The sequence below is a fragment of the Scheffersomyces amazonensis genome (assembly GCF_036850825.1).
Source record: "Scheffersomyces amazonensis strain UFMG-HMD-26.3 chromosome Unknown RJT21scaffold_3, whole genome shotgun sequence".
NCBI classification, from domain to species: domain Eukaryota; kingdom Fungi; phylum Ascomycota; class Pichiomycetes; order Serinales; family Debaryomycetaceae; genus Scheffersomyces; species Scheffersomyces amazonensis.
Window position 1 is genome coordinate 1797441 of NW_027042743.1, and position 23991 is coordinate 1821431.

At 30.5% G+C, this 23991-nt stretch overlaps 12 protein-coding genes across 12 annotated transcripts; 10 read left to right on the forward strand and 2 right to left on the reverse strand. All coding sequences in view use genetic code 12, as the record gives it.

The window, feature by feature from the left end:
- Positions 1-943: 943 nt before the first annotated feature.
- RJT21DRAFT_120716 (uncharacterized protein) lies at positions 944-3815 on the forward strand. The gene is given in 3 exon segments (XM_064881826.1): positions 944-3349; positions 3361-3763; positions 3791-3815. The coding sequence occupies 1 exon segment, from the start codon at positions 1115-1117 to the stop codon at positions 3341-3343; it is 2229 nt and encodes a 742-aa protein (XP_064738908.1). The 5' UTR covers positions 944-1114; the 3' UTR covers positions 3344-3349; positions 3361-3763; positions 3791-3815.
- A 244-nt stretch (positions 3816-4059) lies between these two features.
- Positions 4060-7321, forward strand: FAR1 (cyclin-dependent protein serine/threonine kinase inhibiting protein). The gene has a single exon (XM_064881827.1). It carries the CDS (start codon positions 4220-4222, stop codon positions 6836-6838), a length of 2619 nt encoding a protein of 872 aa, XP_064738909.1. The 5' UTR covers positions 4060-4219; the 3' UTR covers positions 6839-7321.
- RJT21DRAFT_114270 (uncharacterized protein) lies at positions 7132-7719 on the forward strand (the record flags this gene model as incomplete). The annotated part of the gene is made up of 1 exon (XM_064880236.1): positions 7132-7719. The coding sequence occupies one exon, from the start codon at positions 7132-7134 to the stop codon at positions 7717-7719; it is 588 nt and encodes a 195-aa protein (XP_064738910.1).
- A 498-nt stretch (positions 7720-8217) lies between these two features.
- Positions 8218-8709, forward strand: RJT21DRAFT_76837 (uncharacterized protein; the record flags this gene model as incomplete). The annotated part of the gene is made up of 1 exon (XM_064885218.1): positions 8218-8709. A coding segment is annotated over one exon (492 nt), but the record flags the coding sequence as incomplete, so codon positions are not given.
- A 221-nt stretch (positions 8710-8930) lies between these two features.
- Positions 8931-11423, reverse strand: RJT21DRAFT_84710 (uncharacterized protein; the record flags this gene model as incomplete). The annotated part of the gene is made up of 1 exon (XM_064885411.1): positions 8931-11423. The coding sequence occupies one exon, from the start codon at positions 11421-11423 to the stop codon at positions 8931-8933; it is 2493 nt and encodes an 830-aa protein (XP_064738912.1).
- A 255-nt stretch (positions 11424-11678) lies between these two features.
- RJT21DRAFT_114272 (uncharacterized protein) lies at positions 11679-12545 on the forward strand (the record flags this gene model as incomplete). Its single annotated transcript, XM_064880237.1, has 1 exon — positions 11679-12545. One exon carries the CDS (start codon positions 11679-11681, stop codon positions 12543-12545), a length of 867 nt encoding a protein of 288 aa, XP_064738913.1.
- RJT21DRAFT_36942 (uncharacterized protein) lies at positions 12510-15005 on the forward strand. Its single transcript, XM_064884333.1, has one exon. The coding sequence runs from the start codon at positions 12943-12945 to the stop codon at positions 14719-14721; it is 1779 nt and encodes a 592-aa protein (XP_064738914.1). The 5' UTR covers positions 12510-12942; the 3' UTR covers positions 14722-15005.
- A 735-nt stretch (positions 15006-15740) lies between these two features.
- VPS27 (ESCRT-0 subunit protein) lies at positions 15741-18393 on the forward strand. Its single transcript, XM_064881828.1, has one exon. It carries the CDS (start codon positions 15819-15821, stop codon positions 18204-18206), a length of 2388 nt encoding a protein of 795 aa, XP_064738915.1. The 5' UTR covers positions 15741-15818; the 3' UTR covers positions 18207-18393.
- SPE1 (ornithine decarboxylase) lies at positions 18394-20113 on the forward strand. Its single transcript, XM_064881829.1, has one exon. The coding sequence runs from the start codon at positions 18594-18596 to the stop codon at positions 19956-19958; it is 1365 nt and encodes a 454-aa protein (XP_064738916.1). The 5' UTR covers positions 18394-18593; the 3' UTR covers positions 19959-20113.
- On the forward strand, positions 20000-22191 carry CMP1 (calcineurin catalytic subunit A). The gene has a single exon (XM_064884335.1). It carries the CDS (start codon positions 20356-20358, stop codon positions 22096-22098), a length of 1743 nt encoding a protein of 580 aa, XP_064738917.1. The 5' UTR covers positions 20000-20355; the 3' UTR covers positions 22099-22191.
- A 1-nt stretch (position 22192) lies between these two features.
- Positions 22193-23332, forward strand: RJT21DRAFT_36957 (uncharacterized protein). Its single transcript, XM_064884334.1, has one exon. The coding sequence runs from the start codon at positions 22335-22337 to the stop codon at positions 23178-23180; it is 846 nt and encodes a 281-aa protein (XP_064738918.1). The 5' UTR covers positions 22193-22334; the 3' UTR covers positions 23181-23332.
- Positions 23333-23382: 50 nt separating this feature from the next.
- On the reverse strand, positions 23383-23981 carry RJT21DRAFT_140103 (uncharacterized protein; the record flags this gene model as incomplete). The annotated part of the gene is made up of 1 exon (XM_064883364.1): positions 23383-23981. Exon 1 carries the CDS (start codon positions 23842-23844, stop codon positions 23383-23385), a length of 462 nt encoding a protein of 153 aa, XP_064738919.1. The 5' UTR covers positions 23845-23981.
- Between the last annotated feature and the right edge of the window lie 10 nt (positions 23982-23991).

A 23991-nucleotide genomic window follows, 5' to 3' on the forward strand; every position in this document is an offset into this window, starting at 1 on the left:
AGCAATTACTCTACGGAAGGGGTTGGTTAAGGTAGTTGATTTGACCAAATAGTATAGAGCTTTAGAATTGATAGTGAATTAATAGTATAATTGATAGCGTATATATTTGATAGAGTATAAAAACCTAACTATTTCATAAAGGAGGAGGAATCCACCTTACTTAAATAGTTAGTGGAAATCAAGGAGTAGTGTATCGATACGATACGATACATACATAATTGATATGAGGGAATATAAATGGTATAAAGATAAAGTGGCAATAAAGAGTATCAGTAGTAGTGTGTGTAACTAGATACGACATTATTGGAATGAAAGTAACGGTCATAAGTGTCACATAGTGACCGACATTTGTCGCGAGTACGGCTTGAATGGAGTAAAGCCGATATACAAATGTCGTACCAATTCCTGCAGTTAAGGCTAATTATAATGCATGCAAATCCTGGCAGACTTGCTACAAGGAGCTTGAATGTAACGCTAAGGCAATTTCATTAGTAAGAGAATAAACCTGCATTTAGGGGTTTATTCAGGTCTAAATGATACTGTATAAATATACGGTAAATCCCATGAAATGTGGATATTTAGATTTATATAGAATTATGCAATATACAGAGAACGAAATAGACTGAACGTAAAAGACAAGTACGATTACTTGGCTAAAATCGACCTGTAGAATCATCACGGTGTTGGACCTCAGTAGGTCTTATACTACGCCAATTGGGCTAGGCACCAAGGTTGAGCTGAATCGACGATTCGAGCTAAAGCTCAATTACATCTGTTAGCGACTTTATGAAGAAATAGGTTGCCACACGACAATAAGCGAGACTGCATATAAATTACGCCCCCCCTAGCCCTCTTAAAAACTCTAACACTATACGAAGTTAACCTTTTTTTGCAGCAAAAAACCAATATATTAACTACTTGGGCTCTATATAAAACTATACCAATAACTTTTAGTCCTTGCCAGTTTTCAAATCTTAGAATTTATATTAGCCTCATTACTTAAACATAGTAACTGGTGAATTATCTTCTAGTTATCAAATTCTGCTATTCCTTCCCTAAAAGATTTTAATCGCTTCAATCATATCCACACTCAACAGCTGAATCATTTAACTCAATGGAAAGAATTTCCCAATTGCTTAGCATCAAGCATGCTAGAAGATTGTGGAAAAAAGAAGCACCAATATTTCTAGATCACACCTCCAATAAACAGTTATGGGAAGCTTATCAAAATGATCTTCAAGAGTTTACTGTATTGTTGAATACAACTAAGATTGATGATTCTACTGAAGTACCAAAAAGGATTAAAAATATAGTGGAATCCATATTAATGAAATACAAAGGAAATTTCAAGGAAATGATGATATTGCTTTTCAAATTTTTACATAGCTATATCATAATAGCTGATTTAAGTGTTACTGAATTAAAACTCTTAAAAGACATCACTCTTGATTTTACTGTGTTTTCATTTGGGGAAATCCTTAACGGAGATGCTGGTGAAAGTACTTCACTACATGCTTATGAAAAGACTCTGCTTTTTAATTATTTATCTTTTGGATTTGGCCTTAAGGTCTTAAATTATAAGAAAGATGTCAAAAAAATAAAAAACAACAACCATCCTGTTGATCAAAGAATCAAAAGAAGAAAGTTAAACTCGTCAACCAAGAAATATAATGTTCCAAATAAGTTCTTTGAATCGGCTGGATATTTTTGTCCAACATTTTACAACAATACAGAGCTTGAAGAAGATATTAAATCATTTGAATTCCGAGAAGGCTTAAGGCCCGCTTACAACCAACTCAAGTTAGCACCAATTGAAGTGACACAAGAATCAGAAATTGAGACATTAATCCAAAATGCTATCATGAATGCCGAAGGATTAATTATAGATGAAAATGGAAAAAGTTTTGAATTAGAGATTAAAAGGCAAAAAAGGTTACCCTTCAAACTCGGAAAATATGACCATCATATAAAAGTTACACCTGATCTAATATTGAGTTTCGGAAGCTTGAACATTCCATTAGAAGTTAAATATTCAGGCTTAGAAAGAGCTTATGATGATTTCAATCTGTGTATAGAGAAGACTTTTGTTGGTGCTAAGCCATTTATCGAAATCTATTCCCAAGCTTTCGCTCAAGCCCTTGCTTGTGACTCAAACTTCTTTATACTTTCAGATTACTCTTTTACCATTTTATGTGCAATAGATGATCAGCTTCTCCCAACCGATGCTGTAACTCATACAAACCTTAGATCTATCAGAAGTTCATGTTTTACAGTTAATAATTCTAATTATGGATTTACAACGATTATCATGATAATGATAAGTTATTGTTTTAAGCATAGGTCTATTATAAACTTAGATAATTTCAGAGAAAAGTTAATTCCAAATAAAGAGAGACTCCTGCAAAAAATCAATAGCCAATATGATATATTAATAAAGTTCACTACAAAAATCCAGACGATGCTTTTGCTAGATGTCAGTTCCACAATACACTCTGCGGATCTTTTAACTTTACCTAAAAGTGGAAACAGTTTTGATGAAGTTGAAGTTGAAGTTGAAGTTGAAGTGCTTCGTGAAATTCAGAATGAATTAAGAAGCTTGGGGGTCGAAGTTTCCCGAACAGAACTAGAAAGATTTGGCAAAATTTATTTTCACAAAAATTTCAAATTGATAAATTTTGAGGACTTAAATATTTCTAAAATAATCAGGGGAAGATTAATTCATCAGAGCTTTTCAACTATAGCAGTCCTTAATGAAAATAGTTTAATTAAACTTTACGATCCTTGCAGACTTAAGTGGATTATTAATTCAAATACCGATTTCTCTAGCTTTCAGGAAATTCTTAGTGCTGTGTTTTCTATATTTATTAGAGAAGTACTAAGTTACATCTATTTAAGAGATGCAACTTTCATCCCAAAATTAATAAATTTCGGTTTCATCCAAAGCCAATTTAGAGGCTTCATGAAAAGACTCGATTTAAAAAAGAGTATTCCTTTTACTGGCTTTTATTTGATTTTAGAAAAAAAGGATTCACGGCCTTTGAAACATTACAGATTGAATGAACAAATAGCTAAATTAGTAGAGGCAGTTATTGAAGACTTGCATAGTAAAAATATTTCTCATGGTGATCTACATCCTGAGAATATTTTATACAATAAGAAATTGAATCAAGTAACCCTTATAGATTTCGGAATGTCCTTCATTGCCTATAATCGTGGGAATTATGGCAGAAAGGAAGTACCACTTACTAATAATATACTTAGATTACTCCGAAAACGACAAAGACAGGATTGGAATAATTATAATAAAATTTTTTTTGGAATCTACCATAGGCAACTTGATTAAAGAAACTTACTTCATATTTACTTCATGGTAACATACTTATCTAATTATCTCTAAATATCCTAACTATCTTGTTTTTATATATGTTAGGATATCAACTCTCTGAAAAATAACTTTATATTTTCATAATTTAATATATAAGTCGTATTTCTTAAAAATACCATTCAAATAGTAGTTCGATCTTTTGCAAATTACCTTAACCAACTTCGTGTATATTGATGGCTGGTATAGCCCAAATATATAAAAGCTTCCAAGTAATTGAATGTAACCTTAGAAACGAGTCACTCAAATGCCATGAGTTAAAATTGGAGACTACCATCATAAAGTTATGATCCTGCTTCAATCCTAAAGCAAATTTGAAGTAGAAGATTGAAATATTGGAAATCGTGCTTATCATTTCATCGCTTACTATGTAATTGTTTCTTTTCTACAGCACATTGTTCTTCTCCTAAATTAATTTGTTCAATATTTTGTTGTTCATCTTCAATTTGTTGAACTTCTTCCTCTTTTTGTTTCTCTTCTTACATATTAATCGATTGCTGAGATACTGAACAAACATGTCTTCCAGATCGAAGCGGTTGCATGTCGTAAATTTAAACTTTGCGCAAAAATACGATAAAAGGAAAGATTTGCAAAAAAATATTTTTGCAAGAATGAACCTGAAACATTAAAAAATATTCTCGAGAAGTGTTCCACAAGAAATCCGAATGGCATCACAACCATGACAAATGGAGATAGGATCAACGTTGGCTATTCGTTCTAATGAATTTGACTTCAATGAATTTGAACTAAATATTTATTTCTGTTATGAGATTTTCCAATTTTTTGCAGCATTAGTATTTATTAACTATCAGCTCTGTAAAGACAACTCTAGCGAAAATGAAAAGCAAACAATTCTCATTAAAGAAGTTTTCCCTCTCACTGTTTCGGAAAACTTTAAAACTGGCCCATCCAAATACTTTAAATTTTGAAGAAGAACCTTCACCTTTAATTTCAGTTTCCGGCTTTAATGTTGAAGAGAGTCGTAATAATCTCTCTTACGGAGATATTGATATAAAACAGACTAAGAACTCAAATGATGAAAGATGTGCATTTTGTCATGAAATGCTTTCACTAAGTCTCCCCGGTGAAACAATAATTCCTTTAACTTGTCTTGATCAATGTCATGAAGATTGTTTGGTTGCAAGTTTTGACACTACCAATTTAACTCATTTACCTATTTGTGGAGCTTGTAATCAACCAACAAGAAGTTTAGATGAAAGTAATCATTCAAATATTATTCAGAGATTATTGTTAACAAATAATCCAATAGAAGTAACGCAGGTATATTATTCAGAAGATGAAAAGGTTACTGAAATTGGAGCATATGGTGTTGATGATAACAATAATGATGATAGCAAAGATTCATACTATGATGACTTAATTAGCAATATTTTAAATCCAAGAGTTCAATGTTACAGTGACTTAAATAGGCTAAAGATTTCTGCAAACTCCACCTACAAATTGGATTATTTAATAAGCTTAAAGAGTCCATTAGTGTACCAGAAGAATGAACCCACCGTGGAAGAAATCGAAATTAGATCCAAACTTGTGGATTATTTTAAGACCACTTTTCTTCAAAATATTCAAGATACTAATGGAGAAATTGGCTTCATAGAGGAATTAGGAGATTTGTTGATGTTTGATTATTTTCATATTAGTACTAATGCAACAAGCTGGGATTGGATGTGTTGCTATTTATTTGAAGACATGCTCCTATTGATTGGGGATGGAGTTTTAGTGGGTCAACTTTCTGTTTCTAAAGATATTTGTGGAGTGAACAGAACAACTAATGAGGATATTCTAGCTATTAATTTGAGAACAGAAGTATTACCAGAACTTTACTTAAAAAGCAATAACAAGCTAGTTCTCTTAAAATGGGAATCAGTTCTCATTGATCTTTATAATTCGAACGCTTCTGGTAGGCCAAATTTATTTCAATTCACAACCAATGCATGGCAGGAAGTCTGGGATTCTGGTATTGAACTAAGTGAAGATGTGAAGAACTATTCACATTTGGCAATAAACGGAAAAGATATTCCCTCCAAATACTTAATTCAAGCATTACCTGAAGTTCAGCCTCTACCACTTAATCTAGTAGTATCAGTTCCATTATACAACAACACCCTGCTAACCGACAATGACCTAAAACAAGAACTTGTCAGAATACTCCGAAACATAAAGGAATTATTAAGACCAATTGATAAATTAGCTTTAATTTTTGTAGGAACTTACCAAAATAGGAATCCCAAAGATAAAAGTACTTTTATAGGTTTCATGCCCCCTGAATGGAAAGATTGGGAAGAAGTATTTAATGACATTGTGATCATTCCAAAAGGAGATCAAATATTCAAAACAGAGTGGAACGAACTCATGTCTTCGTTTCAAAAATGTCAAGATTTGTACTCCCTAATTCCAGAATCAAATACCGAAATACATAAACTATTGGTTTTGAATCTTCAAAGCAAAAGCGAAGATATAGAATTAACTTCACTTGAAGTAAAAAAGTTGCTGCAAATTATTGACGATATTGCTGAAAAAATATCCATTAGCATAATAAGAATAGGAAATGATTATACTAATAATTTAGAAAACTTGACTGAACTTCTTGCTGTCATACCTCAAGATAGAACCTTATCTACAAAATTCTCGAACCCAATAAAGAGATATAATTCATTTGGTGAATTTATTGATGGAATCCCGAAATTAATTCATAATTTGCAATCTATATGTATACCAAAATTAACTTTAGAATTAAAAGTAGATAAATTATTCGGAGAATCACTTACAATTTCAGAAGTAGAAATTAACGGTAGTTTAAAAAAGTTCACCGATATTGATTCTTTAAGAATTCTTATTCAAGATATTGGTCCATTATATGATAGGAATATATTATTAAAAGTTAAACTTTATGTTTCAAATCGTTTATATAAAGATTTACAGTACGAAGATCTTGATATAGTGAAATATGATTATTCATGGTTAAAGTTTAGTGAGGGGGCACAATCCGTATCTCTAAAACTTTCAAAGAGTAATTTCACAGAGATAATGGAAGAATCTACTTCAACATTACCAAATTTTATAAATAGTGGGGATTCCACTATTCAATTTTTAAATATTCCATTATTACCACCATTATCATCGACAAGAGAGCCGGCGTTTTCTCGCCGACAAGCAGAGCTTTCGGTGATTGATGCGTTAAAATCAACTCGCATACTCAATGCAAGCCAATGCCAAGATGTTCTACTAAACTCAATTTCGTTAATGTATGCGATGATGAGCCTTTCAAATGGAAACTCTAATACGCAACGGTTGCGAAACATATTTGAAACAGTTCATAGTAAACGGGATTACATTCAAAACTTAGAAGAAGAGTTGAAACACATCAGTGACCTATTTATTGAGAATAGTAGTATGGCATATACCCACTGTCAGGATTTAGTATATTTTCTTATGTAAAGAGAAAGAATTGAAAGAGTTATATATATATATATTTACATATTACCCAATTAGGAAATAAAAATTACTCGGCAAACTATGTTCGACCCGATAAATTGTAAAAAATATAGGGGAACGAAGCTTCTTTTGTTTGAGAGAACTATGTAATGAAGCATGAATGATATATGCAAGGCATTGGCTGGTTGTTGATGTTTACGTTTCGAATTATGAAGCGAACATATATAAGAGATATTTTCTCGAAATTTTTAAATATGATTTTAAACAATACTATAAAATAGTTCAACTAAGATAATATGTCAATTCAACTACGTTCAGGGGGCCCACTTACTTTAGCAAGTGTGATACTTTTTCAACTTCCTATTGTATGGGGTGCTAATCTCGGTGGCTTAGATTCAAATGATCTGACAACAAATACTAATACTAAAAAGGCAACAAACACTAAAACCGATACTAAAACCAATACTGATACAACAGCAAATACCAATACCAATACTGATACTGATACAACAGCAAATACCAATACCAATACCAATACTGATACTAATACCAATACTGATACACTTCTCACAGATACTGCTGCTACAACTACAGATGTTACATACAACCAATATGGATTTACTGGAAGTCAATCAGTTTGGGAACCTGAAACTGTTACATCTACAACCAATTCTAATTCCAATTCCGATTCCAACTCCCAATCAAATTCCAACTCCAATTCCGATTCATCCTCTAGTTCTCAAACTACTCATTCTATCAAAGGTAATAAAACTTCTTCGGCCAACAAGCTAAGATTCGGTTCACAGGATAATGGACATTCTTTCAATAGTGGTTATGTAATTGCTGGTGCCATTGCCGCTGGTTCTTTTGTATGTCTTTTATAATCTCTTTGCATTTATTCAAACATCATTCGTTCATTCATTTTGCATTCTTTTCGGTTTATTCTTAGTTTACCAAAATAAAATATTTATAGGCGCGTATAAAATTTTCTGTAGCAGAAAAATATCCGTAAAACTCGACCACCTAAAAGCGCATATGATGGAGTTGGAGTTCAAACTCCACAACTTCTAAGAATGGCTAATGGAAACTACTACAACCATAGACACCACCATGGGCCTACAGCAAAAATTGTACCAGGAGTTAACCTTGTTCCTCAGGAAGTGAATCAAGTTGAGACTCATATATCGAAATTACCATCAATTAAACATGTAGAATCTAATTCAGTTCCTCCTTTACCTATATTTAAAACTTTAATAGATAATTATTTTGCTAATGCTAATACTAATTTTAAGGCCAATTCTAATTTACTGAATAATAATCAACAAATATATTTAAGATCTAGTATGTCTCAAGTATATGGTAGGAAATCAATTCTTTTTTGTATTGATGTTGAAGCATTTGAAATGAATACAAATTTAATTACAGAAATTGGTATAAGTATATATGATCCTCGAGAACAATTTACTTCTATGGTTCCAACTATTCATAATATTCATATTAAAATTCAAGAAAATTTTGATTATCCTAATGGTAGATTTGTACCTAATCATGGTATGAATTTTAATGGTGGTACAACTTATCTTATGAAATTACATTCAGCAGCAACTTTTACTCAAGGATTAATTAATCATTATTTTATAAAATCAAGATCAGGTGATGTAAGAACTTGTTTAATTGGTCATGATGTAAAAGGTGATATAAAATGGTTAAATACTTTAGGTATTAAATTTCCTAATAATGTACCTATAATTGATACAAGTATATTATTTAGTATGTCACAAGGTAAAAATGGTACAAGTTTAAAGAATGCATTAATTAGAGTTCAAATTCCTCATGCATTTTTGCATAATGCTGGTAATGATGCTTATTATACTTTACTTTTACTTATGAAACTTTGTGATCCTCAATGTAGACAACAATTCTCACTTGATGTGATGAAACCAATGGAAACTAAACAACAACATGTTATACCATTATCAGAACATATTAGACCTTCACCAGGAGGTAAAGTTAAAGCCAAAAATTATAATATTGCCAATTTAATTCTATTACAAACTCCAGAAGAAGCAGCCACAAAAATGTTTGCTACTACTATTTAATACATACTATTTACTCCAGTTAAAATTGTTCTTTCGAATCGTTCTAATAAATCATTGACTCGTAATAATAAACCAGCACATAAACTTTTTAATTTGGAATCAATTATATTATCCCAAATTTGTGATAACCAACTTTGAATTCGAGTAATTCCATATTCAAATTGTTGAATCAAATATTCTTCATCAGTAATATCACAAATAAAAAATACTGCAGTAATTATACTTTCTATAACCTGAACTTCTTCTAATTTAACTGTTCTTGTAATTGGCAATACTAATTGAAATAATTCTGTACTCATATCTTGAATGTTTATGGCAGATGGGTATGCACATTGTAATAATAATGTTAATGTATTGATATAATGACCAATGAAAATTGTTGAATAATGTCCAATATCAATTTCTCCAACATCATACCATACATGTAATAATGGAAAGAAAAACTTTGCACCAATTAATTTATAAAAATCTTGACGTCTTGGTATATCTTGCATGACTTTCTTAGGATTTAATGACTTTGATACTCTTAACACTTTCATTCCTTCAGCAATTTTATCCAGTTGAACTTCTGAAACACTGGACATTAAATCATCTTGAATAGAATGTTGAAGACTAGTTATAATACTGGGTTGATTATCAATTTCTGTAAAAGCTTTATGTAAGTTAGGGGGTAATTGTTTAGTAGGAAACTTTGTTGAAGAATATGAGCTTGTAACTACTTCATCACTAAAACCTCTTAAATCTCTAGCAGCAAGTGAAATAGATGATAATATTATCATACGTTGTTGTAAAGAATAATCTCCATTCAGTAATAACTCACAAATATGTAAAGTACTTTCTGGTGAAGCCACTAGAACGGCAATTAAACAATTTAATCGAAGTACATCAAAATCAGATTCATCAAAATGATTACTCATAGCTAATAATTGAGTTATTAATTCTTCCGCATGGAATCCTACTTCATTACCAAAATTAATCTTCTGACGTATAAGTGTAGGACCCACTGTTAGTGCTATTCTTCTCTTATCATATGCTTCCTTTTTACTGGTATCTACACTTATATATTTTAAAAGATCCTTAATGTAGACTGGTCGTGGTACACGAACTTTAGGACCAATGGTATCATCATCATCATCACTATCTACCTGTAATGAAGCTTTTGGAATAGGGACTATTGAGTTGTTTAAAGCTTTTGATTCAGTGGGTGGCTCTTCAACCAGGGGTTTAAATAATATCCTCCATGATTCATCATATCCTAACACTAATGGCTCCTTTGGTTCTTCAAGCAAAAGCAAATATGAATCCATAATAGATTCTTCATCAAATATCTTATCTTTACCACTAAATTCACAAACTTTATTGGCAAGAATTACCCCTAGAGATTTGACATTAGTCGAATAAGATTCCAATCTTTTGGTTATAGCATCAAGGAATATTGAATTTTTCATTAAATCTTCTATAAATTTTGTACCTTTCCTCCTTCTTAATACATCAATTAAAAAATGAGTATAATTCTCTTGTTGAACAATTGGTTGAGTCTTTATGACACTTTCATCCGACCAAGTATTTAATAATGAATAAGTGATTTCATTCAATTTTTCAATGGGTTTTCTGGCAATAATTAATGAAACTAAAGTATTTAATGATTGATTATGCGATAAAATAATTCTTTCAATACTTCTAAAATCAAAATATTCATTAGTAAATTCAAGTATAGTAAATAAGGCAGATATAGTCTGTATATCATAATGGTTTAAGAATCTATTATTTAAATAATTAGTAAATAATTTATTAACTATTTCTTTCTTTTGATAACTTTTAAACATATTGAAAGATAACATAAAGTATTGCCAATCTTGTTGATTAAATATAGTATCAAATAATAATTCAGTACTATTATTTCCTAAACTTATTAATGAAAATATGAACATATTAATTGTTGGAATATCTTCATAATTAGTATGATACAATTGTAATATAATAGAACTTAAATAAGAAGCATAACTATCAGAATTCTTAAATATACTATTAGTAGTTTCTATTGAAAATTCAAGATATATTTCATTTAAAATTCCAAATATTTTCCCCTTAAATATTAATCTATCGATTTCTTTAATTTCAACTGATTTAGTACTTTGTTTAACTAATTTAACTACTAGATCAATATCAAATACTCGATCTAATATATACATATAAGTAGAAAGTATATCTTTCAATTGAGGAGATTTAGCACATTGAGAAATCTTAGTAATTAAATTACCTAATCCAACAAGTGAACGAAAGAGTTCAATAATAATTTCCTTTAAAGAATCAGATATAGATTGAAATGATTGAGGAATAGTTATATTCAATATAGTAGTAATGAGATGAAAAATTGCATTTTCTGAGGGATTTTGATATATTTCATTAATTATAACTCTAATTTCATTCTCACTAGGTTGATTCTTTAAGGAATTAATCCTTTCAGTCCATATTAAATCGTCTGTCATAGAGTAGATTATGATAACCTTACTGTGGAGTATAGTGGAAAAGCTATGAGAAAAAAAATTTAATTTTAATTTTAGTTTTTATTTTAATTGATTGAAATTGAAATTGAAATTATCGTTAGGACTGGTTTCAGAGAAGGTGTGGGTACAGGAGTTATGATACCTAGATTAGTGTGCGGGAGTATCAAGTTACAACTCAGTAGACATTTACTGACGAGTAATGCATATAGAAATACTGTACTTGCAAGTACGAGATCTATGATTTCAAAATCGAAATCTACTACAACTACTACAACTACTACTAAGACACCCCCAATAAACAGTTATAAGAAAAGTAATAGTGATAGTCATACAAATAGAGAGCAAGAGTTACAAGATTATCTTGGATCCAAGGAATTTACGTTTGATAATGAGGAAAAGTCTATGAAAATATTAAAGAAAGCGATGGAAATTGTATATTTGAATAACAGACCATTAGTATCTATAGATGTTGAAGCTTATGAAAGAAGTCAAAAAAAAATTACTGAGATTGGAGTTGTAATATATGACCCAGAACAACTGAAAAATTCGATATTTCCAGTCATTAAATCTTTTCATATAATAGTTAAAGAACATCATCGTTTTTTTAATAAAACATTTGTGCCTGATAATAAACATAGATTTATGGGAGGTATATCTTATGTATTACTGTTAAAAGATTGTAAATTATTTATTGAAGGAGTTATTGAGAAATATATTAATGAAGAAAATGGAGCATTTGTCGGTCATCATATTGTATCTGATCTTAAATGGTTGAGAAGTTTAGGAATTAAATTTGATCAAAATATTGATATAGTTGATACTGGTCAAATCTATACAATTTCTCGATCTTCAGGAAATTTAAGAGAAATTCTTAGATCATTAGGTATACCTCATGCACTTTTACATAATGCAGCTAATGATGCTTATTATACATTACTAGCCGCTATGGCATTATGTGATCCAAATATCCGCATTCGTGATAATCTCGATTTTCATAAGCCGTCACCGAAATTACTGAACGAAGATAAGAAAAGAAACAAATTCTCCGATAATGCTATAGTAGATGATACAGTTTCAGTAAATGAATTACTTGAAGAAATTTAGAGTAACTTCTCCATTCCCCTACTACTATGACCAACAAAAAGCAATCAGCTAAATCATTGGCTGTTCTTGCCCTAGACGGTTATCATACATAAATAATAATAAATAATAATAATATTATGTATATATATTTTTTGGCGCGCATCTGCGATGTCGAGGTTGCGATAACGCTAATTAATTAAATTGGAATTGGAATTGTCTGGGGGTGGTGAATTATTGTCCTTAGCTTAAATCTGATTGTTTATGTCTGGTAGTATTTGTAGCTAAAATTTTTAAAGTTAATTAGAGGTTTTTTTAAGGCTATTTATGCTTATTTAGACTTGACTGTAAATAGAAATAGAAATAATAATAATAATAATAATAACACCATCTTTTTGCATACTACATTCTCATTCTCAATATGGCCAGTGACGAAGAAGTAACAGAATTTTCTTCGTTAGTAGCTAGAAGACCATCACATACATTTCTAGATGTACCAATTGGATCATTCAAAGGTCCTAATTCCCTTCATAATTTTGCTAGTTCATTTACAAGAGCTCAATCATTTGCTGCATCTAAAATTGATAATGATATTCATAAGAAACGTTCATTCTTTGTAACTGATGAAGATGGTGGAATTGAAAGTTTTGATGATGAATTATTTGATCCAGAATTAATGGTACCATCATCTCATGGTGAAAGATTAAGTATTGTTATTCATGATATATCCAATAGAAATCAATTATTTATGAATAATATTGATTATAATGTATCACCTAATAATGATGTATTTTACCATGATGATGTACTTAATGCTTTAGATGAATCTAGATCAAGACAGAATTCTTATGGTGGTATACCAATTAATAGTATAAGAAGACCATTCCCATCTCCTTCATTTTCAAGTTTTAGATCAAGTATTTCATTAGCAACTACGGCATCTCAATTTAATTTAAAAAAAATTGAAGATAAAAATGGTAATGTTGTTACAGTTTTAGCAGGTCAATCTACAGCCCCACAAACAATATTTAATTCAATTAATGTATTAATTGGGGTGGGACTTTTAGCTTTACCAGTAGGTATATTAAAAGCTGGTTGGGTTATTGGTGTACCAGTTTTAATTCTTTGTGGACTTGTTACCTATTGGTCAGCATGTTTATTATCAAGAGCCATGGATACTGATAGTACTATTATGACTTATGCTGATTTAGGGTATGCAGCTTATGGATCATCAGCCAAATTAATTATATCATTATTATTTTCAGTTGATTTATTAGGAGCTGGTGTAGCATTAATTGTCCTTTTCAGTGATTCATTATATGCATTATTAGGTGATGATGTTGAATGGACTAGAACAAGATTTAAATATATTAGTTTTTTAATCTTAACTCCATTTACTTTTATGCCATTACCGATCTTATCAATCTTTTCATTATTTGGAATTATGGCTACAATTTCAATGACAGTTTTAGTAATGATATGTGGATTTTTAAAATCAGATGCTCCAGGATCATTATTACAAATTATGCCAACAAATATGTGGCCAAATTCAATACCAGATATTTTATTAGGTATTGGAATTTTAATGGCACCATTTGGTGGACATGCTATATTCCCAAATTTAAAGAGTGATATGAGACATCCATATAAATTCGATAGTACTTTAAAAGTAACATATACTATTACTCTTATAACTGATTTATCAATGGGAATATTAGGATTCTTAATGTTTGGGCATTATTGTAATAATGAAATTACTAATACCCTTTTATTAACTCCAGGTTATCCTACATGGATTTATCCATTAATTAGTGGACTCATTTGTTTAGTGCCTCTTGCCAAAACTCCATTAAATGCGAAACCAATCATTTCTACATTAGATGTTTTATTAAATTCTAATGCTAATATAGATGATCCATGGTTTACAGCATCTATAAAATCTACTAGTAGATTTATTATTAGAGTAGGTGTAAATGCTACATTTGTTGGTTTAGCAATATTATTTCCTGAATTCGATAGAATTATAGGAATCCTTGGTGCTTCCATTTGTTTTATTATTTGCATTATTTTACCTTGCTTATTCTATTTGAAGTTATGTGGAAGTAAAGTATCGGGATTTGAAAAGTTTATAGTACAAGTTACAGTACTCATTTCTTCTGTTTTAGCTATTCTTGCTACTTGGGCAGTTATTAGCTTTTAATTATCTAACTAACTAACTAACTAACTAACTAACTAACTAACTAACTAACTAACTAACTAACTAACTATCTATATATATTTATCATTCATTATAAAAGTCATATTACTATACGAATATTATAATTACTCAATTAGACTGATGTGCATATAAGCAGCACAGACCCCTGATTTTAAACTTTAATTCCGGACCGGAAGTATCCCTACCCTCGGATAAAGATGTTTCGTCTAGACCGGAATTTTTAATTGTGTAACTGGAACTGTTATTAGATAATTGTTCAATAATAAAAAGAAGACAATAGTAGATATTAAAAGAAGTTGCAAAATGCTGTGAATTTATAGTTCACAATTTACTTAAAGTATTCCTTTACTTATTTATTTCTTCTATATCTGTAACTTCTAGATATACGTTCTATTCACTAAGTTTATTCCAACACCAACACATTTATCATGAATTCTTCATTTACGTTTATCTCATCGCCATCTTCGTAATAAATATAAGCCAATTCATAATTATTATTACTGAGCTCGTCATAGAGATAGTGGGTCGCTGAGTGACTACCCACAAAACCATGATTGACACAAACGTCAAATACATTGACCATAAAGCTGTTCTTCTTGCAGCCAACTCCAGTATTAGTACTTGTAACCCCCCAGCAAGTCCAGATGAAATTAACAAAGCAATCACCACTGAAATACAAGGACAATTAGATCCTGTACAATCATTTATTAAATTTCATTCCAGTCCAGGAATTTAACTGCTCGCCACATATATTGGGACTAACTGTGATAAATGTAGACGCAACTGATAAACATATACCAGTTCCAATACCATATCCAATGGCTACCAAATTATTCTTATCTATTTTCATTTTTTTCTACGGTCAGAAGTAAAATATCTACATTATATTATAAAAATTACTGCCATTTTCATCTAGTCACTTCGGTGGTGCATCAACCGGTTATCACAGAAAAAAGTCGGAACTATGAACAAAAAAGAACACACTATAAATTGGGGGCAAATATCAAACTGAACCATATATCAGTAAGCAAAATCAAATTAAAGTCAAAGTCAAATTCACTATATAAATATCAGTAAATATGTCGTGGTTTAGCGGAAACGTATCCACTGTGGAATTGGATAATAAAATCTCAGAAGCCACTTCGGAATCCATCCCCAATGGAGAATTAGAACTTTCTATAGCCTTAGAGATAACTGATGTTATTAGAAGTAAAAAGATTCCGGCTAAACAATGTATGAGAGCACTTAAAAAGAGATTAACCCTTATTTATAGTAATCCAAATTTATTAACTTCAACTTTAAAATTAATTGATTTATGTGTTAAAAATAGTGGATATCATTTCTTAGTTGAAATTGCTTCAAAGGAATTTTTAGATTATTTAATTGATTTCATATTTAAAGTTCATTATAATACTAAAGATTTTGAAGTTACTAGAAATGAATCTAAATTAAGTGTTGGAAATTTAATTTTATCATTAGTTAAAGAATGGTCAATTGTATTTGAAAATCAATTACAATTAAATTATGTGGAGAAATGTTATAATCAATTAGTTAATGAAGGTTATACATTTCCTCAAGTTAATGATGTATCTCATCAATTGAATAGTAAATTTGTTGATTCAGAAGTTCCTCCCGATTGGGTTGATAGTGATAGTTGTATGATTTGTTATACACCATTTTCAATGATTAATAGGAAACATCATTGTCGAGCATGTGGAGGAGTTTATTGTCAAACTCATTCAAGTAATTCTATACCTTTACCAGGTTTAGGAATCTTAGAACCTGTAAGAGTTTGTGATAATTGTTATGCTAAACAGAAATCAAAATCTGGTAAACATAAGAGAGAAGAATCTCATGGTTCTTTACCTTCAGCACCATCTGGTCCAGTCGATGATGAAGAAGAACAAATAAGAAGAGCCATAGAATTAAGTTTGAAAGATACAGGTGTACAATATAGTGCACCTCCAAATCCTCCTCCTATTCAATCTATTCCTGATCCTGCTCCAGCTGTTTCAACTTCAAATCCAGATGAAGAAGAAGACGATGAAATGAAGGCTGCTATTGCGGCTAGTTTAAAGGAATATGAAGAACAAGAACGAATCTATAAACAAAGAAATCAATTCCAACAACAGCAACAACAACAACAACCAATACCACAACAATCTTTTCAACAGAATGCTTATGAACAAGATCAATCAGACTTTTATAATATTTCCATTCCTACAACTAATGCTCCTACTCAAACCTCCCAACCATACCCTATCATTTCACCTAGTCAACATATTGAACAGCATCAAACTCCAAGAGAAGACTTATCACAACAAGAAGAAGAACAAATTAATTTGTTTGTAACTTTAATGACTAATTTAAAGAGTGATCCAACTAAGCAAGGAAATATTCTTTATGATACAGACTTGAGTGAATTACATGCTAAAGTAATTAAGTTAAAACCAAAAGTAAACAAATCTTTACGCTCATCTATCGAGAGATATGAAGCATTCTTAGAAATGAATAATAAAATCTCTACCATAACGAGATTATATGATCAATTTTTAGAGGCTAAGTTAAATTTAGCTTATGGTAATCATCATATTTCACAACAACCACAACAACCACCACAAAATAACTATTATACTTCTGCTCCTAGAAACCCATATGGTCAAGATTATTCCATACCCCAACAAACTACGGGATATATCGACAGTCAACTGACTGGATATAATCCTGGAATTCCTCAACAAACAACTGGTTATAGCGGTGTACCTGAAGTTTCTCAACAAACAACTGGTTATATAAATGAACCTGTACCTAGACAAAGTACAGGTTATCCATCAGCGCCATACATTAATGAACAAGTTGAAGAACAAGAACAGCAACCACAACAACAAGAAATACAACAATCAAGTGAACCTATCGAGTATGGTAGTGTGCCAGCATACCCTAGTTATCCACCCCAGCCATATTCTGAACCTTCTGAACCGACTCCAGTACAACAACAACCTAATTATTCATACGAACAGGCTGGATCATACCCTACTCAGCAATACGAAGATCAAACCAATTCCAATTCAAATTCCAATCCTAATCCTAATTCTAATTACTCACAACCAACTGAACCAGACTATGCTAGTTATCCACGTGATGAACTCAATAGAGATAACAATAATAATTTACTGGCATATCCATCGGGTCCAACTGAAGAAATTCAAAATTTGGCACCACCAACTGATCCATTTGTTAGAAGACAATCAACTACCCTTAGTCCAGAAGAAGCTAGCAATAGATTTCCTACCATTGAAACTGTAGAAAGTGATTATAATAAACAAACACAATCACAAACACAATCACAATCACAACTTCCTTCATTACCTACTATGCCTTCAATGCCAACTTTTAAAGATGACCAACCTACCACTTCTAAACCTACCAAATATGTAGCAGAACCTGAACCTCTCATTGATTTATAGTGATTGTTAAATGAAATAAATGAAATAAGTGATACTAATTTATATACAATTTGCAGTAATTTAACAGTAATGCCTCTCTGCCTGCATACAGGATTGCAAAAAAAAAACTACACGCCAAGGCGAAACTCCGCGACATCGCAGCAATATACGAGAAAAAGTTTTTCAATTATACTTATACATATAATTAGTCATAATTAAGGATCATTACTACTTTAAACCGTCTATCCCTAGAAATTGTCCTTGACCCTACGAGAGCTGCCGCTTGAAGTCATTAGTACAATTGAACTCGCACCCTTTGTGAGTTATTGGCCCCTGTGTTTGTGAAAAAAAGAATCCTCTCTGTCTTTTGTCTCCCAGAAGAGTGAAAAATATATTTATTTAGTTGAAATGAGTCCATCTGCTAAGTATGATGGTACTAGTGAATGTGTTAATGAAAAAGTTAACTCTCACTATCATCCTAATTATCAAAACTCAAACTTAAAATCGATTGTCAATACTAAAAAATCTAGTTCAGAATTAATTGCTCAAGCATTAATTAATCATATTTCTGATATTGATCATGAAGTTTGTGAAGCTGGTGAAGAAGATTCATTTTTTGTATGTGATTTAGGTCAAGTTTATAAATCATTTCAAATTTGGAAACAAAATTTACCTCAAGTTCATCCCCATTATGCTGTTAAATGTAATACAGATATTGAAGTTATTAAATTATTAGAACAATTAGGTGCTAATTTTGATTGTGCATCTAAGAATGAAATTGATACTATTCTTAATCTTGGAGTTTCTCCTGATAGAATTGTCTATGCTAATCCATGTAAGACTAATTCTTTTATTAGACATGCTAAAACTTCCAATGTTAATTTAACTACAGTTGATAATTGTCAAGAATTACATAAATTACTGAAATTTCATCCTGAATGTGGTATTTTAATTAGAATTGCAACTGATGATGAAACTGCTCAATGTAGATTATCAACTAAATTTGGTTGTAGTATTGATTCTGCTATTAATGAATTATTACCTTTAGCTAATGAATTAGGACTTAAAGTTAGAGGTGTTGCCTTTCATGTAGGATCAGGAGCTAAAGATTTTGATTCTATTAATAAAGCAGTTAAAGATGCTCGTATTATATTTAATAAAGGTATTGAACAATACGGTTATGGAGATTCAATGAATATATTAGATATTGGAGGAGGATTTGAATTAGAAACTTTTGAACAATCTTCATTAGTTGTTAAATCTTCATTACAAGAATTCTTTCCACAAACATTTATTGAAAAATATGCCATTAAATTTATTGCTGAGCCCGGTAGATTTATGGTATCAAATGCATTTACATTAGCAACTCATGTAATTGCAAGAAGAGATATTCCTCAATCAATTAGTGAAGATATTACTGCCATGATTTATATTAATGATGGAGTATATGGGAATATGAATTGTATCTTATTTGATCATCAACATCCTCAAGCATTTGTATTGAAACACAAAGATACTTTCCATTATCAAGAACAGAAAATTGTTAACGATGCAACAAAGGGCAAGCATAAGTTTTCAATTTGGGGACCAACATGTGATGGTTTAGATTGTGTATCAACTCAAACTCAATTAGATTATGATGTTCAAGTAGGAGATTGGATTTATTTCCCTAATTTAGGGGCCTACACTTCTGCTGCAACAACATCATTTAATGGGTTTAAAGATAAGGCTCATATCATTTATGTTTCTTCTGAAACTATTGCTACTAAATGATACTTTTACAATATAGGTTAGTCGTGTAGCAACGTATAATGAAAAATATACATAATATACATTTAACTATGTACAATACATTTAACTATGTACAATACATTTAACTATGTACAATACATTTAACTATGTACAATACATTTAACTATGTACAATACATTTAACTATGTACAATACATTTAACTATGTACATTATGTCGCACATCACCATTGTACTCTAAATTCGTAATTCGCACTGTTATCGTCGGTCGAAAAAATCTCACTGCATCATCGGTGAATTTGGTCGATAACAAATACCGGAGTTATAACACTTTTTAGTTAATTTTAGTTTACTTTTAATACTATACACATTATACATAGTTTGTATAGTACACTATAGTCTTTAAGGGGATCAATTATTATGTCATCCAAAAAGGCAGTTACTAATTCCTTACAAATTAACAATGCCTTAAAGGCATTGGATGATAAACCTAATGAATTAAAACGATTCGATATTCATATAACTGAAAGTGGGGAAGAAAAATCAACTAAAGAAAGATATATTACCAATGTGGAATATCCTGTAGATTATTTACCAACTGAACAACAATTATTCTCGAAGAATGGATTACCAAATTGTGAATTTTTAAAAAATCATTTTATTCGTCAAGGAAGATTACATGAAAGTCATGCTATAAAAATTATTAATGATGCAACAGAATTATTAATTAATGAACCAAATTTATTAGATGTAATGGCTCCTATAACAGTATGTGGAGATATTCATGGACAATATTATGATTTAATGAAATTATTTGAAGTAGGTGGAGATCCAGCAACAACTAAATATTTATTCTTGGGAGATTATGTTGATCGAGGATTCTTTTCTTCTGAATGTTTACTTTATTTATATGCATTAAAATTGAATTATCCTGATAAAATATTTATGTTACGAGGTAATCATGAATGTGGACATTTAACTGATCATTTTACATTTAAAGCTGAATGTTTACATAAATATTCTATTGATTTTTATGAAGAATGTTTAACATCATTTAATGCTTTACCATTAGCTGCAATTATGAATAAACAATTCTTTTGTGTTCATGGTGGTTTATCTCCCGATTTAAAATCTTTAGATGATATTCAAAAACTTGATAGATTTATTGAACCACCTCATAGTGGACTTATGTGTGATTTATTATGGGCTGACCCAATTGAAGATTATGATGAAGATGTTAGTAGTCATGCATTTGTTCGAAATGTAACTAGAGGATGTTCTTATGCATTCACTTATAAAGCATCATGTAATTTCTTAGAAAGAACTCAATTATTATCTGTAATTAGAGCTCATGAAGCTCAAGATACTGGTTATCGTATGTATAAACGTACTAAAAAAATGGCTTTCCCATCAGTTTTAACTTTATTTAGTGCTCCTAATTATTTAGATTGTCACCATAATAAAGCTGCAGTATTAAAATATGATGGATCAGTTATGAATATTCGACAATTTGAATGTCAACCTCATCCTTATTATTTACCTGATTTTAAAGATGTATTTACTTGGTCATTACCATTTGTTGGAGAAAAAGTTCTTGATATGTTATTATCTATATTAAACATTTGTACTGAAGAAGAATTAGAAGAAGATACTCCATTTATTGAAGAAACTATAGCTAACAGAGATGAAATTGATGACTCTAATAATAATAATAATAATAATAATAATAATAATGAAGAAGAAAAGGAAGAAGCAGCAGCAGTAGTAACGACAATTACTAAAGAATCTGATGAAAGTATAGAAGCCAAGAGAATAGCATTACGTAATAAGGTTATTGCTATTGGAAGAATGTCTCGTATGTTTCAAGTTTTACGAGAAGAATCTGAAAGTGTTGCTCAATTAAAATCTTTAAATAGTGGTATATTACCTAAAGGATCATTATTACATGGTAGTGATGGATTACAACAAACAATTATGACATTCCAAGATGCAAGAAAAGCCGATATGATTAATGAAGCTTTACCTCCAACACCTGAACAAGCAAGACAATCAGAAAAGGAACGTACTGAAAGAGCTCGAAAGGATATTGAAAGTGGTCAAAATTCCAATCCGGTATTCCACAAATTGATAAGACGATTATCAGAAAAATCTACCAATTCGTAGATAACACATAACACACAAAATACTGCACGTTTAGTTTATATACCCTCTATTTTTTATATAATGTACGATAAAGATCAAACGAACAAAAGATAAAAAAAAAACTGTGGTTCATTACCACGAGGGACACGACCAGTAACTAACTGTAACTTTTTCGTCTACAACGTGATGCTAAAAGTGAAATACTAGCAGTTAAATTACTAATAGAATCAATAAAAACTACTATAAAGTGAAACTAAATGGGCCATCCCGTGAGGCTAATATATGAGCAACCGAATATAGAAAATACTATACCATTTTCTGAATTCCAAAGGTCATTTCCTGAAAAATTTTCTCCACAAGATGATGATAAATTGATATTATATGGAGGATGTCCTTCAGTTTCAGTTCATTTACAAGAAAATAATGAATTAAGTAGATTAGAAATAAGTTCACAATTACATAATGTTAATTTCTCGAGGGTTTCTTTATATGTATTAAATACATCATTAATTTTATGGTTTATTAATGATAATATAGGTTTAGAAATTCCTTATCAATCAATTATTTTGCATGCAATTAAGAAAATTGAAGGTAGTAATAGTTCTCATCTTTATATTCAAATAATATCTAATGGATATATAGCCAGTATACCTAATGAATATAATGAATTCATATCATCAATTGAATTAAATATAATTCCTAATATTGAATATGATTTTAATTCAAATCCTAATCCTTTACTTCAAGTGGTTGATAGTACAGTTGAACAATTATATGATGCATTATCTAAATGTTCAGCTCTACATTATGATACGGAGTCTGAACCAGAAGAAGATAGTAATTATGGAAATATAGATACTCAACTTCCTGCATTACAATTACCAAAAGATTATCTAAATAATGGTGAAGATGAAATAGATGATGTAATAATTAAGAATCTGGGTGATGCAGATGATTTAGGAAATGATGATATCGAAGTTCAAGATGCACAAGTTGTAGCAGGTATGGCAGTAGATGTCGGATTTGCTTCATTATCTGGTACAGTAAGAAAAAGAGAAGATGAAGTGGTAGACAATAATGTTAAGACAAGACGGGTAAATTAATATAGGGTTAATAAAAGTAACTATATAGTGTAATATTAGAGTAGTAACAAATAAAGAAAATCTACTGATTATATTTATTTTTATTTATATAGATCGAAATTTCAAAAATAGATAAAATAAATTTATGTACGTAATTTTATTATACTATAGAAATGGGAATAATCGGAAATAATCAAGAATAACTTTCACATTATGCTGTAGATTATACAGGAAGACCACCTTCTTCGTAGAGAAAATCATGTTTAAGGAGAACATATTCTACAAGTAGTAAGAATATAGCAGTAAGTATAACAGATACAATAATAGACATTAAGTCTACTTGTGTAATAATCACCACAAGTACAAGCCATAAAAGGAAAGAACAATGGATTGGGATTCTGTAATTCGATAATGATACTTCATTCGATATTAGAACCTGTACTTCACACCAACAATATATAGCAAGAAATAAGGCCAAACCTGAAGCTGTAATTAAAAAACCCAATGATATTTTATATTGTATCATTTTAGACTGTACTTCATCATTCGGCAGATTCAATTCCACGATCGTCTCATATACGCGAAGCAAGAACAATATGGAATACATGAAGCATAGTACACCGTCCCAAATCAGAGTCATTAGTTTCAGGTGTCTCGTTTCCTCGTCGAGGTTATTCGATTTCATTTTCTTTTCTAGTACTGCTTATATGTTTTGTAGCTTATTTCAATTAGAAATAGTAAACTATTTCTTATAGATACTTATCTTAATTTACTATTTCACTTAACAGAAGTTTACTGTTTATATATTAGCAATTGTTAGGCATAATATTCT